The following is a 19417-nucleotide window of genomic DNA, read 5'->3' as shown; positions in this document are numbered from 1 at the left end:
AAATAAATTTTTATTGTCAGTCAACAGTCAATGAGCATTTTTAAAAATAAAAAAATTTTTGCTGTCAGGCAACTGTCAAGAAGCATTTTTTAAGATAAATAAAATAAATTTTTACTGACAGCCAAAAGTCAGGAAGCATTTTTTAAAGTAAATAAAATAAATTTTTACTGATAGTCAACAGTCAGCAAACTTTTTTTAATAAGCAAAATAAATCTTTACTGTCAGTTGACAAACACTACCTGTGTGACCCTGGGCAAGTCACTTTAACCCTGTTTGCCTCAGTTTCCTCATCTGTAAAATGGACTGGAGAAGGAAATGGCGAACCACTCTAGAATCTTGGCTTAACAATGACCCCAAATGGGGTCATGAAGAGTCAGACATGGTGGAAATGACTGGACAACAACAATGTGTCACACAACAGTGTGCTAAGCTCTAGGGATATAATGAAAGCAATACTTGCTACCATTTTTTTTTTAATATCACCACCATTTCCTAATCAATCCTTCCTTCCTCCCTCTCTTTCCCAGAGAACCAGCCCTCATCACAAAGAATTAAAAAGAGAAGGAAAAAAAGAAACAATTCAGGCAAACTAGCCCACACATGGAAAAAGTCTGCCATTATGTGCAGTATTCCACACCCACATGATTCCACCTGGCTTCTCATATCTCTTCTTTGGGGCCAAGACTGGTCATTATAATTTCACAGTGGCTGATACAGTGGTAGCCTTTTTCCCAGATCCCAGGGACCACTGGGAACTATAGCAAATTAATTACTAGTGATGGTTTAATGTTTCCTGAGTCCTAACCAAAAGGGGCTTGCTTCTACTTGACTTAGGACAGGGGTGGGGAACCTGTGGCCTCAAGGTTCTCAAGTGGGGCCCTTCGCCTGAATCCAAACTTCACAGAAAAAAATTCCCTTATAATAAAAGGATTTGTTCTGTAAAACTTGGATTCTGTCAAAAGGCCGCACCCAAGGACCTAGAAAGCCACCTGTGGCCTCAAGGCTGCAGGTTCCCTACCCCTGACTTAGGAGATGGCTTTCAAAGTTGGTTTGATTTAGAAAAAGCCTGTGCTTCCTGGAAATTTTGCCTGGGGTCCACCTCCCCTCCTCAATGACCAACCTGTCTGTTCCTCTCACTATGCCTTTTCCCTCTCCCTATGCCTTTTCCCTCTCCGTGTCCGCTGTAGAACTAGGCTAATAGAAGACATAAACACAGACATAAAAGAAACAAACACAAACAGTGACGGAGATTTTTGCCTACAGACGCAGATTGTACAGAGGGACCAAAGAAGATGGAAAGTTTCTCAGATGTCCTTGGGGCCCACTTCTCTTTGCCTCGTGGCCAATGCTTATGCTCCATAGGCTTTTGTGTTCTTTACTGCATCCTTCCTGTTTCTAGGCAATGATGTCAAGCCCCTGCAGGGTCCTGGGGACTGGCTCTCATGGTGGGGGAAGGAGAAGAGGGGGAACAAACATTTCTTAGGTACCTACTCTGTGCCAAATTCTCTGCTTTTCAAATATGATCCCATTTAGTCCTTGCTACAACCCTGGGAGGTAGGTGCTGTGATCCTCCCCATTTTACAGTCGAGAAAACTGAGGCAGACAGCGGTTAAATGATTTGCCCAGAGTCACATAGCTAGGAAATATCTGAAGCCAGATTTGAATTCATATCTTGCTGATTTCAGGCTCTTTGTTCTCTCTCTCTCTATCCCCCCCACATCACCTATGTCTCTGTCCTACCTCACGGCTTCTTTCTCCACAGCAGGAGAAGAGAGTAAGCCTTCTTTTTTAAAAAATTAATTTATTTGTTTTCAATTTTCAACAATCACTTCCATAAGTTTTAAATGTTTTCCCCCTTCTCAAGAGTAAAGCTTCTTGATGTCCCTGTGATTTCAGGTAGAAACAAAGACAATCAGACAGGAAGCTGACTCTCTGTCAAATCTGGTAACAAGACATATAACTGAGTACAAGAATTTGCAAGAACGCCTGGGAAACTGGGAGGAAGAAACACAGCAGCTGTTACGGGATGGAGAGAAGCAGAGACTGGTATGTCATTTCCACTGAGAATGGTTTACGTTTATGTAGCACTGTACAGTATACCCAGGGCTTTCTTCATGACGACCTTGTTTAATAGGTCATTCAAATCTGATTTATTATCCCCACTTTACAGATGAGGAAACCGAGGCTCAAAGAGTCTCTTACCCAAAGGGACATAGCTAGTGAGTGATAAAGTCAGGATTTGAATCCAGGTCCTCTGATCCCTTCAGCAGCACAACAGCACCTTTGATTCAGGCTGCTTATGTCCTAAAATGATCCTACTTGTATCTAGGCTGGGAGACAAACACAACAATGTTAGTCACTCAGAACTCCTCAATGAGTCAGTGCCTAGATCTGGGGATAGAATTTGGGCCTTTTGACATTTAGTTTGGGGTTCCATCCACTAGCTGGGTCAGGGGTTAAAATGATAATTTGTAAGATGAGGTTTTCAAAACCTGAATCTGAAATTGTTTCGTCCCTGGGTCCGTGTCATTGAGCCCCTGAACGTTTTGTCTTTTCCCAAAGAGTGAGAGATTTCATCTGTTTTCATGTTCCTGTGAGGTGAATTATGACATTCTGTTATCATGAAACAGAAATGTGTTGGGGTTAATTTTGTTTATCAGGAATGTGCTTCTGGGGTGTAGGTTACATGTGCTCTAATCTTGGTTCTTGTACCTGGCTATTTACAGAAATCAGATCAGCTGCTTTCCCGTGCCAATCTTGCTAAGAGCAGAGCCGAAGACGCCCTGAGTATGGGCAATGCTACTTTTTATGAAGTTGAGAGCATTTTAAAAAACCTCAGGGGTGAGTCTTTATTATTTATTTAATTTTAATCTGGACTCATAATTTTATTGGTAGAACAAACTCCCTCTACTAAAACAGATTGGCAGCTGCTCTGTATACAGTCAAACAACAGCTAGCATTTATCTGGACTGCTAGATGGTGCTGGCCCTGGAGTCAGGAGGACCTGAGTTCAAATTCAACCTCAGACGCTTAATAGTTGTGTGACCCTGGGCAAGTCACTTAACTCACCTTGCCTCAGTTTCTTTATCTGTAAAATGAGCTCAAGAAAGGAATGACAAACGTCTTTAGTATCTTTGCAAGAAAACCCTAAATGGGGTAATAAAGAGTAGGATATAACTAAAACAACTCAACAAAAGCATTTATAGAGCATTTTAAGGTTGGCAGAGAACTTCACATGTAGTCATCTCACTTGATCCTCGTAACAATCCTGGGATGTGTGTGCCATTATTATCTCCATTTGACACACGAAGAAATTGCAGTATGCAGAGGTTAAGTGACTTGCCCAGTATAAGTGTCCGAGGCAGGATTTGAACTCAGGTCTTGCTGACTCCAGGTCCACTTCTCTATCCAAGTCTGGAGGTTAAGGGACTTGTTCATGCTCACTCACATGGCCAGCATGCATCAGAAGTAGATCCCAGAACCTCAGTCTTCCTAACTCCCTGGACAGCTCTGTAGCCAAGCCGATTCTCTGAGTCCTTATTGATTTTATTAAAATTATAATAGTTAATATCTACATAGGTTTGCTAAATATTTTACATACATTATGAAATTTGAGTCTTGAAACATCCCTAGGGGTGTGTACTTCATCCCCATTTTGCAGATGAGGAAGCATGAGTCAAGTGACCTGCTCATGGCTGGACAGATGGTTTACACGTCAGAATCAGGGTTTGAATCCAAAGTCTACCAGACTCCATCTCCAGCACTCTATCTCCTGGGCCATGCTGTCCCTGTCCTCTTCTCCTCTGCTGGTGCCAGAGTTGGTTCTGATTTGTCACACTAGAAAATGCTTGTTACTATTCCCAGAAATATCTACCATTGCCCCCTGGTGACAGTGCTAGCATGCTTCATTAGTGCGGGAAACAGTAGGAAATTCCTGTTCATGGCTCCAGGCTCCTTTATTACAGAAAAGAAGAGAAATATTCCCAGGGCTCCTTTGTTTGGATTTTCTATGCCAATTACTCCTTTCCTACCCAAACCCACCTATTCTTTTTCCCATTTACTTTTTTTAACCAGTCCTGTCTTGTGATTTCATGGGTACACAAAGCCCTACTGTTAAACCTTATTAAATGCTTGTTCATGGGTTGATGGAACTACCTTTATCACTGCAGATCAGAACCTACTCACAGTCTTAGAGTGTTGCTTGGGAGCACTTAGAGATTAAATGATTTGCCCAGGGTTACAGAACCAATGTGTATCAGGTGGGATTTGAACTCAGATTTTCCTAATTCTAAGGCCAGCTCTGTATATACTCTGCCCTTCTGTTTCTTAGTAAGGAGGTCCAGGAATATAAGTTGTAAGCTCAGGGGTCAGTATTTAGAACTGTAAATTCTAAACTTTTGTCTGTTCACAACCTGTGTGGTCTTGGACCAAGCCAATTACTTGCCTCGATTATCCCTTTTGTAAAGGAGGTGGATGGGTAGAGGGGAGCTGGCTGTGTACTTAGGGACACTAAATTATGAGTTTGACTTATCTTGAAATATCAGCTCTATCCTCTGGTACTACTGACCTCTGGAGTTTAAAATAAATAAACCAAGAAAGAATTCAGGCCTTGGGTTTCCTTTGAGAAACTTTGCCCCCATAGTCTTAGACTCTTTCTCTGTCATTAAGTCATTAGTAATTCCTATCTTCTTTCATCTCAGAATTTGACCTGCAGGTTGTGGATAAGAAAACAGAAGCAGAAGATGCTATGAGGAGACTCCCCTTTATCAGTCAGATGGTTGCAGATGCCAATGACAAAACAGGACAGGCAGAGAGGGCCCTGGGTAGTGCCGCTGCAGATGCCAGGCGGGCAAAGAACATGGCAGGAGAGGCGCTAGAAATCAGTGATAATATTGAGCAGGTAAAAGTTATTAACATTCTGTGGAGGGCATATTGGGGGATGGGAGGGCAAGGACTGTGAAGAAGAAGGGACAAGGGAACTGTGGCTGCCTCATTGTGGCTTCTAAATGAAGTTGTGGCCTTGTCTAGCCCTGTGTCCATGTGATTGACTTCTTACTTGGGTAGGATACAGACTTGTCGCCAGTTCTGACAGGAAGGACCTCATTTGTCATCCCATACATACCCTTTTCCTCAATAGGACTGAACCCATAAGATTCTCACATTAGATTAAACAGACAAGACTCCAGTTCCAGGCATCTGAGAAAGTATAACTTATCTAGGTGGGAATGATATCAATGCCTTGATTTCAGAACTTGGGAAAATTTCAACCAAAATTCCAGCCGTGACTCTCTCTCTTATGTTTAGTCTCTTGCTAGGAAGAGATGATAGACAGAGAGAAACAGAACAGAAAGAGAGAAACAGAGACAAAGACAGAGAAAGAGAGAAATAGAGAAGGAGACAGACAGAGACAGAGACAGAGATCCCCTCTACCCATCCAAGCTGGAGCTCTTGACCTATTGACTATTTAGCCTTATCAGGTCTCCTACTAGGAAGAGATAGTGATCTATCTCTACCAAATTATGGATGCCTTGGTTCCCTAAAGTCCAAAGGTGTGTCATGAGCAAAGACCAGACATATGTAATTTTCCTTCCAGAGCATCTGGCACTGAGCCCTAGGTAGTTCAATGCTTTTCATAAATGCTTATGGATGTGACTGATGTTGAACCAGGCTTATGGTCCAGAGGTAATAGCTTCCAGGTCCTGGTCACATTGACCTCCAAGATAGTGCAGGCCTCTCTTCTTCACTAAAGCACCAGTGAAGTCATTCCAAAGACTGTAGGAGTTAAGCAGCAGGATGCAGAAATATGTGGATTTGTTTTCCTTCTTTTCTGTTTTTCCGTATTTCTCCCAACATGTTTACTGTTCTATTAATGGTCAGCTGAGACAGGAACGCGGTCATGTTGTTGACATCCTTCCAACCCTTGACGGACCCCAAAGCGCCTTGTCTGAAACCAAGCCTGGGGATGGGTGGGTTCCCAAACCTGGCCTTTTCTCAGCAGATCTAGTTGATGTCTTTATGGGTCAGCTGCAGCTGCATGTCTATCTCATTTGTCTTGGGGTTGTTTTCTTGCCTTGTGAATGTCTCTTCTATCATCCATGGCTCCATTTCTTCTCCCAGGAGATAGGGAGATTGAACTTAGAAGCTAACACAACAGCAGATGCTGCCTTGGCACTGGAGAAAGGGATGGCCACTCTGAGCAGTGGGATCCGGGATGTGGAGGGAGAGCTTGGAAGGAAAGAACTGGAATTTGATCAAGATGGGAACGCCATGCATGTGGTAAGTTTCCAGAGGTTGTCTTGTGAGAGAGCTTGTTAAAACAGCTCATTCAATAAGTTACCCATGTTTTCTATTCTGCAGGTGATTCAGGAAGCCCAAAGGGCTAATTCCAGAGCCCAAAATGCAGGACTTACCATCCAACATACACTAAATGCCTTGGACAGCATCCTGAGTCTAATAGGTATGTAAAGTGGTCTTCTAGCATATTAGTACCACACTTTTATAAGCTTCAAATGGCCTATTGGAGAAAACACTGAATTCTTTATTCAAGAAACATTTATTCTCCTCTGATTGTAAGATACTCTGTTAGAACAGAAAGACATAAACAGAACCATGTGTGCCCTCAGAAAGTTTGCATATTCCTGGGAGAATGTAATAGTTACACAGATAAGCATATATAAGATATTTTGACCACTAAAAGAATGAGGGAAGACCTTATGGAGGAGGTGACGACATCTATGTTATCTTGAAAGGAGATAAGGGTCCCTAAGAGGCAGAGCTGAATTAAATTTAGTAAATCATGTTTTAGTTTAGCTAAATTGTAGACTCCATGAAAAAGAGCAATATGAAATAAGGTTAGAAAACCACTGAAGGTTTTTGGGCAGGGTCATGACTGGCAGTTACATGGAAGGTGGTAGATTGAAGAGGAAGCAGGAAAAGCAACTACGAGAAATTGTCATAGTCAGAAATTATCATGAGATAAGAGAAATAGGAGTGGTTCTTAACTCTTATTTCAAATTCATCTAATTAATTTCCAATGAAGTTGGGATTTTATTTATTAGACAGCATCTTAAATATCACAAATAATAAGTTGTTTTATTTTAAGGGTAATTCTATTAATATAGCATGTCAAGGTTTATAAAGCATTTTGTTTGCAATAATTCTCTGAAATAGCATCACTGTCACCATTTTACAGATAAGGAAACTGAGATTCAAAGAGGTTAGAGATGGAAGGGACCTTAAGGTTCATCTAGTCCAACTATTTCACTGTACAGGTGAGGAAACTGAGCCTGAGAGAGAAAGAGACTGACCCAGGGTCACACAGAAAATTGCATGAGAAACAGAATTTCACGTCCCTTGACTGCCAGGCCAACACTCTTTGTACTATAATAGTGACTGACATTTACATAATGCCTTACATATATTATCTCTTTAAGCCTGACAACCAGAGCTGGAACTAGGACAGGGTGATGGGACTCTGTCTCAGGGTGCTGAATTTGGAAGATGTTATGAATCCAGGTCTTCCTGACTATCACAGTCCCTGGCACACAGCTGATGCTTAATAAATGCTTATTGATTGACTCCAAGTTTAGCTCTCAGTCCCCTCCTTATGGCACGCTGCCTCCCTTAGACCATGACAGATCATTTGGAATGAAAGAATCATGGGTACTTTTAATATCCTCCACCCCCCAACCCCCAACATGAATTCCAGGCCCTAGGGTTTTGTTGGTCTGTTTTCTCTTTATGTAGCACAGGTCAGGGCTGAATGTCAGTGAGCACGGCTGTGTTTTTCAGCAGGTGGCTTGAATTGGCCTAAGGCTGCTGAAATTCATTTGAACCAGTTTGGTCTGGTCAGATGCTCTTCAAGCTGGGATTCCTCGGGGTGGCTCGTGGGGAGAACCTGACCTGAATTCAAATGACATTCCTATCTGAACTGAACAGAATTTCATGGACCTCCCTAGATTTCAAGTCAGAGTCAGAGTCTATATCCTTCCCCAGCCAGCTGGGATCCATCCCCCCAACTCAAACAGTCTGTGCTGACCTCTGTAAAACCCTGAACTTGAATGATTTTCTTACAAGCTGCTAAGGACACACAGCAAGTTTCCCTGTGAAGAATTCAGGAGCTATAGGATAGAGGTGACCCTGAACCCAGGGCATGGTGGGTTGGGTGAGCAGGCAGCTTGGATTAGGACAAGGACCTCATCCTCTTTAACCACTGTTTTTTTAGACTATGGATCTATACATATTGCTAGAACCGCCCTCATCTAGAGATTAAAAACACGTTTTAAATTAAGGGGCTAGCTTGGGGTCAATAGGTAGTTAGGTGGCATGGTGGATAGTGCACCAAGCCTGGAGCCAGAGAGACCTGAGTTCAAATCTAGCTTCAGGTACTTCCTAGCTGTGTGACTCTGGGCAAATCACTTAACACTGTTTGCCTCAGTTTCCTCCTATGTAAAATGAACTAGAGAAGGAAATGGCAAACCACTTCAGTATCTCTGCCAAGAAAACCCCAAAGGGGGTCTCAGATAGTTGTGTATAACTGAAAATGACTAAACAACAATAACAACAAAACTTAGGGTCAAGCAACTAGCCTAGCTGTCATTTGTGAAGTGGACATCCCTACTTGAAGACTAAGTACTCGAAGCTGGAGAAGCTACAGAGCACATCAGAGGCAAGGGAGTTAGCCTTGTGGAGGAAGCCAGTTACTGAGTTCCCATAGGGACCAAGCAAAGCATAGTCTAACAGTTAGGATATTCTTGGGCAGGTAGGTGCATCAGATTCGACTGAAGGAGGAAAGGAAGGTGGGTCTTGACAACATTAAACGTGAGTTGAGGCTCAAGGAGAAAAGCCAGGATGGGCAGGAATTGTACAAACTTGACCTTGGGCAAATATATTAATCTTCCTGGGTCTCAGTTTTCTCATGTGTAACTGAGGAGGGGTTGGACTAATGATCTTACAGCTCTAGATCTGTGATCCTAGATGATTTGGGGGTATTGGTTCTATGAGGTGATAGTTTTAAACATTGTCTGGGTTTTGATGGGTATGCCCCCATCAAAAACACCCACCTTCGGCCCAGCCCAATCTATCTCCAAAAGGGGCCATCCAAGCAAGACTATCTTTAAGGGTCAGACTTCAGAAAGTTTGGTGTCCCATTGGTCTCAAGAACATGGTGAACAACATGGATTGTTGTTTGTCCTTCATTCTCAGAGGACCATGGTATCAGGAAGGAGATGCTATGACATGCAAGTGAATTGGATTTAAGTGAGGCAGAACTGTGCAAAGTCACCAGCCTCCCTCTTTCCTCTGGAGTCATCTGGGTCTAGTGGCAAGATATAGATCAGAATGACTGGAGATGACCCTGGATGCAGTGGGAGGCCTTAGCCTTTTGAGTTAAGATCTTTCCCAGGTCTCAGTTTATTTGAGGCAACACTGATTTAGTGATTAAGGCTAGGCAAAAATGAGGCAAAGAATGACCTCTTTTACCTAGTCAAAAATAAATCAATCTAAGAGGGGAAGACCCTCAGGGTTTCTGGACAAAACAGAAATAATTGCTACCTACACTCATCCTGAACCATGAGAATCCAAACAAGGACTAAGTGAGGCTTGGGCTGGAACCCATTGGTCGACTAATGAGAACCAAAATGATTTGGATTTAAAGTATGGTTCATAAAAAAGAAATCTATCTGTAAACCCCAAGATAGGTTTCAGTGATCAAAACTTATATTCCTTAGAGGAGAGCACATACAAGTAAGGGTATGATTCCCTATGTGGACAGAGGGAAAGGAGGGAGAGGAAAGAGAGGAAGAAGAGGAGGGAGGGAGAGAAGAGAGGAAGGAAGGAAGGAGAAAGAAAAAGAAAGAAAGAAAGATCTACATTACCCAATCGGAACTGGACAATTGGGTCCCCAGTTGGGCAGCTACTAGTGCTCACATGAAAAGAAAATATAGTTGAAGATAAAGATGGTCCCATGTGTATGTAGAGAAATCTGGCTATAGAATTTCCTTGTTGACTCATTTCCTGTTCCCTAAAATAGACCAGCCTGGCAGTGTGGATGAAGAAGGGTTAATCTTACTAGAACAGAACTTCAGCAAGGCCAGAAACCAGATCAACACCCACCTTCGGCCCTTGATGCTGGAACTGGAGGACAGAGTTCGTCAGCAGCAAGGCCACCTTAGATTCCTGGAGGCAAACATTGATGGGATCCTGGCTGATGTCAAGAACTTGGAGGATATTCGCAACAATCTGCCTCCTGGCTGCTACAACACCCAAGCTCTTGAACAGCAGTGAAGCCGTCCCAGAGATTTCTCCTCCTTGATTCTCAGGTCACAGACCCCAGAGTTCAGGGCACAGCACTGGTAAGGGTGGGGGTGGGAGAGGCACAATTGGACTCAACTGACCTAGTCTTGGTCAAGTCAACTAACCCTGATCCCAGTGCTGTGACTGGAGCCAGCCAGAGGTCTGGCTGTCTGTGTGTGATCCTATTTGCTTCATCATGTTGGGTAATGAATTGAATGGCATTACATCAGGAGACTGATTGAGCAGCCACAACCCCAATACAGTTTTGGCAGGGAGGATTAGCATGTGGTAAAATGGCCAAATCAAAACATCAGGGTCATAATTAGCGAGGGAGGAGCAAATTGGGCTTTGCCTAAGAGCAAAAATATCTGGAGGGAGAGGGGCCCCCAATTCACAATGATTACCATCCTTGGATCTTGCTTTGGCCCATCCAGTCACCATCCCCAAGGGTCTAACTTATGGTGCTTTTCTCCTGGGTCCCAGGTTTAGTGAAGGTCAGATCCTCCCTTCTTGTGGCAGACTTGAACCTGCTGTCTGACTGACCTTGGTGCCACTGTTCCCTTACCCCTAATTCTCTTTGCCCCAGGTGAAAAATGTCTAGTTTCAGCTCGAGTACATTTAAGAGACATGCTTGAAAACATGATCATGCTTAGATTCATCTAATTCTCTGAACCTTGAGGGCAACAGAGAATTCTCCAAGTTTAGCCAGCCTTTCCTCCAAATACACCCTAGTATCAAAAGAGGGAATGAAACCCAATGAAATACTGTTACTTCTTGGCAAAGCTTTTACCCTTTGGTACTTTTCCCTCTCACCTTCTCATGAGGATAGCACTTATACCCACTTCTAAGCCATATGAGTAGAAGTAAGAATGGGACATGAGGGAAAATTGGCACAGCAAACCCTAGGGTTGCTTACATTCTGGTGGCATTCAGGGCCCTACTATTTAGTGATCCTGTTGCCTCAGGGGGGTCTCCAGCCTGGGTGGGCTAGTAACCTTTACTCTCCTGTCTAATGATACAGACTACATTTCATTAGCTATTAAAGAAACAGGGAAGGGAAACTATTTGGTTTCAAACTGATAAAATATGTAGCTTGAATGTTGAGAGAGATGTAACTTATTTGCAGAATCAAATTATCCTTCCCTTGACCTCCCTTTTAAAATCCCAGGCTTCAATGTGTATTTTGTGGACCTCTTTTCCACAACATACCAAAGGATGCTCCCTCCTTATCCCGAGCTGAGTAGAAGATCTTGTCTGTCCTAAACAGTGTTTGGTGGAGTACCTCCCTGGATGTACGTCTGCCTCAAGCTTGAAAGACAATTGGTGCTGCCTTTCCTCTTCCCACCATGTTTTCCCCCTTCACTTTTCATGGACATGTTTTTCAATAAAGAGGTATTGAATAAGCTGCCTATTGTCAGTTCCTGATTTATAGATTAATAAACTCTCAACTACAGATGCAAAAATTTAAGAGCTAGAAACCACTTCTGCAGGAATTATTAGAGGGATCCTTTGGTTGACACCTCTGATCCTAGATCCTAAACCATGTGGATTCTCTCCCAACTGGAAAGGAATTTTGCTGGATTTAACTCTTGCTGTCTTTTATTTCTTATAATGGAATGACAGAGTTTTATTTCTAGGACAAACTAATCACCTGTCTGTGATTTTCAAGGAAACTATTTTCTGAAAGGGTTAGTAATTAATATGTATAATTTCTTGACTTTTGGAACATGATCAAAGCAGAATCTCCGGTGTCTACAAGGTGTCATCCATTTTGGGGAATGAATTTTCTATAATATTAATTATGAATATGCCCTTGGGTTGAATAATTGGGAGAAAAAAATATAATGACATAGACCAGACTCTGATGAATGATACTTATGATCATTGTACTTTGTTTTGGGTGAAAGTGAATTTGGAAATCTCATTTTATAATAAATATTATAGAGCACTTTAAAGTTTACAAAGCACTTTATGTAATTATCTCATTTGAGCCTTACAATAACTTTGTGAGGTAGGTATGACAAATGGTATTCCCATTTTACAGTTGAGGAAAGTGAGGGTTAGAGAGGGTAAGTGATTTGTTCATGGCTATACAACTAGTTAATGTCAGAAGAAGGATGTGAACTCAGTTTTTCCTGACTCCAAGTCCATCATTCTCTATGCCAAACTATCTCTAGTGTTTATTTTAGTTTATATAAAAATCATATTCTTTTACTTTCAGTTGTATGTAATGATTTGAGACTTAGGACTGAATTAGCACCCTAAAAGTGTAGTTCCAGATTTGTTCACTTTTTTGTTTTAATTCATCTCTGTGAGATGCAGAATACCTTGTTGTTTCTCCTTCATTCCTGAAGGGGACCATTCATATCTACTTGATGTTCCATTATAGGACATCTTATATTTATATTTATATATATTTATATACATATATATGTATATATGTGTGTATATATGTATATATATGTATATTATATATGTGTATATATGTATGTATGTGTATGTATATATATGTATATATATATATATAGAGAGAGAGAGAGAGAGAGAGAGAGTTTTCTAGTCATATTGGGAGAATGGAAAAGTCAATAAATCACAACTTTTCCTGACAGACGTGTTATTTGAATCCCAGGATGTGATTTCTTTTCATTTCTCTTAGAAGATGGGAAGAAGGGATAAAAAGAAGTAGAATGAGACATGTAGAATGAGAATAATCTAATCTCATGTTAGCAGAAAGTGTCAAATAACATGAATGTGTTTCCTACGCCCTCTGCTAATTCTTGGTATGGTACTGGAAATGGTGTGGTACTCTACGGCTCAGTTTTCTCACCTGTTAAAATGAGAATCTTTCTCTGAAGGTTAGGCCCAAGCTCTCCTCCTAGTTAACAGGTGGTTATACAGTCTCTCAGTAAACAACTCAACTCCTCAAGCTAGTTATAAAAGTAAAAATAACTATGTACTATATTGTTAATATCCATCAACTGCCAAAGATTCCATCAAGAATCAACATATTAGTAGATTGTCTCAAAGATAATTCAACACTCTTTCCTTATTAGATGCTCAAAACTAACATTTAGCTTTGGGAACAGAAGAGCCAACAGTGTAATCTATAGATTTGAAGGATTATCAAACACAATTTTGATGTGCCAATAGCCCCTAGTGAAGATAGGAGCTATTGGTTAAATAAACCATTAGTTTGCCTATAAGAGCATCCCCAAAATCAGTGACTCCTATTATTCACCGTTGATGGACATTACCTATCATGGACATACTAATGTGACACATGTTAAAATGAACTAGTCATGATGTTAATTAAAGTGGCCTGCTTAAGGATCAAAATAGTAATCCTAAGAATTGTTGTTACGAACTTAATTGAATAATGCTAACACCAGTCCAGTGGTTGACACCATTGTCCTCTGGATAAAAGAAACTTCCGAACCAAAATTTGACCTTTAGCTAGCATCTATATGATACAAAGTTAAGATGTGAGTTAATATCCAAAGTGGAAGAGAGTCATTATTAAATAGAATCATTTGTTTATTTCTGTCCCAAAGGTATTAAAATAAAATATAAGACCTTGATTGTGGTGGTTATTGTATTTTAGTAAAGTTTAAAAGTTTTTGATTATCATAAGTCTTACAATTCACACAATGGAGGCAAACTTAGCCAGCATTCTCCTACTTGGATATTTTTGATCACATATCTCATCACTGATAATAAGCATTGCAAATGGAAGTGTAAACAGATCTATAACTCATGCATTTGCCAGTTGTTTCTCCCTCACATGGACGTTAGTTCTTAGCACATTGTCAGGCATGTATGTTTGTTGATTGATGGGTGTTAGAGTGGGCAAGGCAATATAAATGTTGCCTTTGATAAACATGTGTTATATACTTGTATGTAGATTAATACAAATGTGAGTATGCAGACAATTGAATTTGGGCAGAAGAATTGCTTTAGGTATATTTTATAGCTGTTAGTGCCTATAAAGTAAAAACTCAAGTTAAAACCAGTTCTCTTATTCAGTGGGCTCAAACTTAGATAGTGAATGTTTAAGTTTATTATTCTAATCTACAACTACTGCCTAAAACTTTGTTTCCTTATACAAAGACTTATTTTGATGTCATATTTTTTTAAATTCAAAGCAGCCCAGTGCAGCCCACTAAGGCATAGTCTAAATCATGGTCTAATTCCTTGACTTAGCAGAAGTGAAACAGAAAACCAATAGCATCATCTTGTTTATTATAGAATTGAAACATTTTGCTGATAAAACTTTTGTCCATGACCATCTTTAGCAACAATATTTTACTCAAAATATTTCACTGTGAAATGATCTCGCAACTTGAATGTCGTTTTTCTTTAACGAATTGGTTTCAGGAAAGCAAATCTTATGGTTAACGTGGCAGCTTCAGTGATCAACATGTAAATTGAAGAAAGCCCTTCCCTCCCTATACCAATCCTAGAGACCTTTAAAACTTAACCACGTTGTGGGCTCTGTGATTTAGGCTGAAGAATGAGGAAGGAGCGAAACGCAGCTCATTTCTAACCAACCCTAAAATATTCATAGGCCCCTCTAAACTTATGCTACAAAGAAACTACATGGTGGAGTTTTACTGTGCAGCTATATGAAGATGTCAGTAAGATGAGTCATAGTGTATTCATAATCATTACCACAATGCTATGTTCCTAAGGCATGCTGTCCTAAACTAGATGAACTAGGAAATCAATCATTACTCCCCTACTTCCAAATACGGCCAACTGGTCTACCCAGTTTTTTCCTTTTTTTTTTTTTTTTTTTTCAATTGGAGAAAAATACGGGGTTCTGCTTTCTTAGTTTCATGAAAGTGTATGTGTGTGCGTGTGTGCACACATGTGTATGTACATGTATGAAGGGTTGAGGGTAAGTTCAGGTTCCTAGAATAAGTAGATTTTCCATTGTATTCTCCACCTTTTGCTGCCATTTGGGAATTGAGAAGTACAATTGATTCTCTATTTATTCCTACCAGGAAGTACCTCTGCTATTTCTTTGAAATAGCTCAAGGATGAGACCAGAGCACAATGGTGAAAGGTTGGAAATGCACACAGCAGTATGTGCCGTTTGTCTAGAGGAGACTAGCTCGGAATTATCAGGCACTGTACAAATAGAGAAATTCCTTTTCCATGTCCCTAATGGACTCCCATGAACCATGTGAGCAGTGAGATCTCAGAGGTTACCTGAGGAACACTGAGGTACCAATTAGCAGCACAAATTCCCTAAAGAGATCTCTTGTGAGAAGGGATGTGTGGTTTTCTCCTCATCTGCTCTATCAGTTACTTTCATTTTTGGAGGAAAGGAAGAGAGGTGACTTTATCTGATGGCAATTTCCTGCTTGTTGGCAAGAAATGAGGCTGTAGAGTCCCTATGACATTGCCATTTCAACTCCGACCTTTCTCACAAAGTCTCCAGGTCTCCCCACAGGAGTCATGTTCCCCAAGCAAGCTGAGGATGGATTACTGGGAACATGGACCAGGTTCACATGACCTATTGGTCATTCTCTTGACTGTCAGGGCCTTACCAAGAATTCTAACACCCCTCCTTAGCATTGACTGTGACTGGATCCTATCAAAAGTCCCATTGTGAGACAAGAGTAATGTTGTTAGCATTCTTAGTGAATAAGGAGCATGAAAATGGGAGCTAGGAAAGGAATAGGGAGAAGGTGGTGGTTCTGTGCTCATGGGAGCTTCACATTTTTCTATGATAAACTTCTTCTGGTGATGGCAAGGGAGTTCTTTCCAACTTGCTGTCTCCTCCTTCCATCCCACAGTCAGGTATGACCTGATCCTTTCTTTTCTAGAACTCCACTTGATCTATTTCTTCCATCCATAACATGCCTTCATGTTTCTTCCACACCAACCAGCCCAGAACCATCATAGCTCCTTCATGAGAGAAAGGAATAGCAAATGGGGTTTAGTCTCTGCCTGAGACCTGAAGCATAGTCCAGTGAAAAAAACACTATCTATAGAATCATGTTGAACCTGGGTTCAAATCTACTGCTCATACTTCCTTCTCTCATGATCTTGGGAAAATTATTTAAATTTCCTGGGCCTCAGTTTCCTCATCTGAAAGATAAAGAAATTTGACCATATGGTCATTGAGATCCTTTCTGGCTCTATACCTATAATCCTAGGACCTTAAAAGATAGAAAAGTTACCTACTCCATCATGGAACTGCCCCATATAGCACATAGCTAAGCCTTAAGTAGTTTTGTTCCCAGTGATGGGCCCTCACCATCTTCCCTTAGTCTATTCATAATCAAGAAATCCTTGCTACTGGAATCTCCACATTCCCCTGGTATCCAGCCTCCTTTCCAGTGTGGCTCTATGTTACTTCTGGATGTAATACCTTGTCACAAACTATGTAACATCTCCTTCTACTCTGTCTTCTGAGTATTTACTGTGCTGTCTTAATCTTTTCCCAAACTAGAACTTAATCAGGGTTAATTTGGACTAAATCATCTCTAAGTTTCTTTCTACCTTCACAATTCTGCCATGTGCCTCAATGTACTTGTGGGATAGAGGATGAAACTTTCTCTTTCTTAGTTTCTGTAGTTTTTCTTCTTTGTCCAAATGTTTGCAACCCTCCCCCCCACCCTCCCCAACCCCATCTCCTATAAGAAAACTGGCCTGAAATCTTTTTACAGTCATGAATGTGAAAGTTTGTACCCAAGAAGACATATGAGTTGGCAGACGGATTGTTCTTGGATTTCACTCTCTCCCAGACTCACAAGTACCATCACTGCCATGGAATTTTGATAAAAAGGTTCCGTTGTTTTAATACCCTCCTTTAAAGTCAATCGGAATTGCCCAAGATAGGAAATCAAGTGAGAAGCATGGACTGTCACTGGGACCCACCCATCCTGGCTCCTTAGGCAGGCTAAATGACTTTGGAAGCTGGCACTGTGTCCCTGGAGCCCCTTCAAGGGTGAAGAGTAGAGAGGAAACGGAAGAGGCAACTTGAATCCATGCATCTAAATGGGTTTCCTGAAGGCTCAGTGCTCCCATGGAGAGCCCTATTATGTAAATACATGTTCCTATTAAGGCAGATTTAGTCAGATGACAACTGATATTTCTTAATTTCCCTAAAAGTCTTTATCCTAACCTTACAGAAACACTGGGATACTACCTCTACCCCACAACAATGTTTAACCCTGGATATCCCAATCAGGATAAATGAGTACATTGGAGTTGCTGTGATCAGGATTCTTTGTTTTTGTTTTTTTCAAGATCATGAGATGATGTGAATGGGTTATGATCCTGCACTAGTGAAGGGGGTGCCCATGTCATTGAGCTTCCAGATTCATTATCTGAGTATCTTACACACAAAGGGATGGATTATAGTATTAGCAGACATGGGCCATAGAAAAACCAGATTCTCAAGGATATCCAAGGCTGGATGACCACTTAGCTTATTTATTTTAGAAATTGCTGCATTATTAGAATTTTACCTGGCATAAGTGATCCAGGTATGTGCCTAAGTTTGGTGTAGAAGGGCTTAGTACAATGAGTGAAGGAGGTGGGTACTCTACAAACACTTTTTGACTGACAGCCCCCACCCTTCCCACTAGTTCTAGTTCAGTTATAACCCAAATGCTGTATGATTGGGTCTTCTAAAATGTGTAAGGACTGGCTTTGTCTAAGCTAGAGGTTAAGCCATTATTCAGTTTTGGAGATGGAAAACCATCTCCCAAAACCAAAACTTGAAGAAATAGGTTCAAAGGCCTGGGGAAAACTCATTCCCAAACTTAGAATTGTAGAAATTTTCTGTCTCCTGGGACTTCAAAACCCAAGTGGTTCACTCTTGACCAAAAAAGAGTGTTCCACCTCATATCTGGGGATGTACCTCAGGGGCTGGGCTCCCCCAATAATGAGAGCCAAGGCTGAATGCAGTAGCACATCAAAACAGAAGGAATGCCAAAGAAACGTATGTGGAGATTAACCAAAAAGAACCATAGACACCCATTTCATCCAAGGTCTATAAGGAAAGGTCAGCCCTTTGCGACAAAGGGCATGCTAGGAGGGCGAGTGCCAGAGCCACCACCCTAGAGCATGCTGGGAAGGTGGGCACCAGAGTCGCCTCCCTAGAGCATGCTGGGAAACAGACATCAATATACCTCTATGGGCTGCACTTTCCTCTCCCCAACCCAGGGCACAAACAGAAAGGCTGTCCAAAGATGACTGTAGAAAGGGGGTTCTGTGTACCAAACACCATGGTTCTTGGGACATCCCTGTCCTGTGGGGTATTACAGTCAGCAAGTGAGGAGGACAGACTGATGGGGGAGACAGTGAGAGAAAGACAAAGAGGGAGGAGAGAGAAATAGATGGATGGACAAACAGACCAAGAGGAGTGATGAACAAGAGGAGGAGAGGAAAGCACAAGGACTGAATTGCTGTAGAGTGACAGGGTTGGGGGGCATCAAGGGGGTGGGGGCAAGAACAATGGTGCCTATCCAGAGGCATTGATATACAGCTGGCTCTTGAGGATGTAGTCGATGACCGGCTGGGTTAGGTAATCCACAACGTGTCCATCCCCATGCTGCAGGGCCAGTCTGTGGGAAATAAGAAAACAGACTGAGTCAGAACCTCTTCAACTAGTCTGGGTGATGAGTGAAGAATGGGGAGAAGGTAAGGTGACAGGGTGAGAGAAAATAAAGAGCCCAGAAGGGTCAGCATAGCCGCTGGCCTCCGAAACAGTGAGGCAGAGGAAGCAGTTGCCTGTGTTTTAAGATTTCAGAAAGACTTGTCTGCCTCCAAACAGATCTTGCACCCAAGTGTGACCAGGGCTTACAATGGAAATTCCAGCGTCATTCCTTTGAGTGCCTCTCCCTGTCTGATCCTTTTTGGAAAGCAAATACTCCTGGGAGAATTAACAAATTAAACAAATTTACAATGAATTATTAAAATCTTATTAGATCTCTTTTCTTCTAACTTGAGTGATAGAGTAGCTATAAGAACATTGAGCTCCTATGAGAGGGAAGGGAGAGTATGGGGAGAGAAGGGCATAGAAAGGAGTCGAGGGAACTGGAGCTCAAATGTCACACCACACATTTTACAATTTAGTTTAGCTGACACTAGTTGGTTTCACTTTGAA

General features: G+C 41.5%; 2 protein-coding genes across 3 annotated transcripts in view; one reads left to right on the top strand and one right to left on the bottom strand.

Annotated features, from left to right (window-relative positions):
* LAMC2 (laminin subunit gamma 2) overlaps nucleotides 1–11698 on the top strand; it is a 72963-nt gene extending 61265 nt beyond the window's left edge. Inside the window, exons 18-23 of the mRNA XM_072648434.1 lie at nucleotides 1897–2046; nucleotides 2727–2841; nucleotides 4701–4900; nucleotides 6118–6276; nucleotides 6358–6457; nucleotides 10031–11698. Coding sequence (XP_072504535.1) covers nucleotides 1897–2046; nucleotides 2727–2841; nucleotides 4701–4900; nucleotides 6118–6276; nucleotides 6358–6457; nucleotides 10031–10284 — 978 coding nt within the window. The 3' untranslated portion in view covers nucleotides 10285–11698. The remainder of the gene's footprint in view (nucleotides 1–1896; nucleotides 2047–2726; nucleotides 2842–4700; nucleotides 4901–6117; nucleotides 6277–6357; nucleotides 6458–10030) is intronic.
* A 6021-nt stretch (nucleotides 11699–17719) lies between these two features.
* Nucleotides 17720–19417, bottom strand: part of NMNAT2 (nicotinamide nucleotide adenylyltransferase 2) — a 192854-nt gene continuing 191156 nt past the window's right edge. For both annotated transcript variants that reach the window (XM_072648432.1, XM_072648433.1), the window contains exon 11: nucleotides 17720–18875. In XM_072648432.1, coding sequence (XP_072504533.1) covers nucleotides 18773–18875 — 103 coding nt within the window. In that variant the 3' untranslated portion in view covers nucleotides 17720–18772. The remainder of the gene's footprint in view (nucleotides 18876–19417) is intronic.

Source organism: Notamacropus eugenii, chromosome 2, assembly GCF_028372415.1.
Source record: "Notamacropus eugenii isolate mMacEug1 chromosome 2, mMacEug1.pri_v2, whole genome shotgun sequence".
NCBI lineage: Eukaryota > Metazoa > Chordata > Mammalia > Diprotodontia > Macropodidae > Notamacropus > Notamacropus eugenii.
Note: the sequence above shows the minus strand (reverse complement) of the source record. Positions and strands in the feature narration are given on the sequence as shown.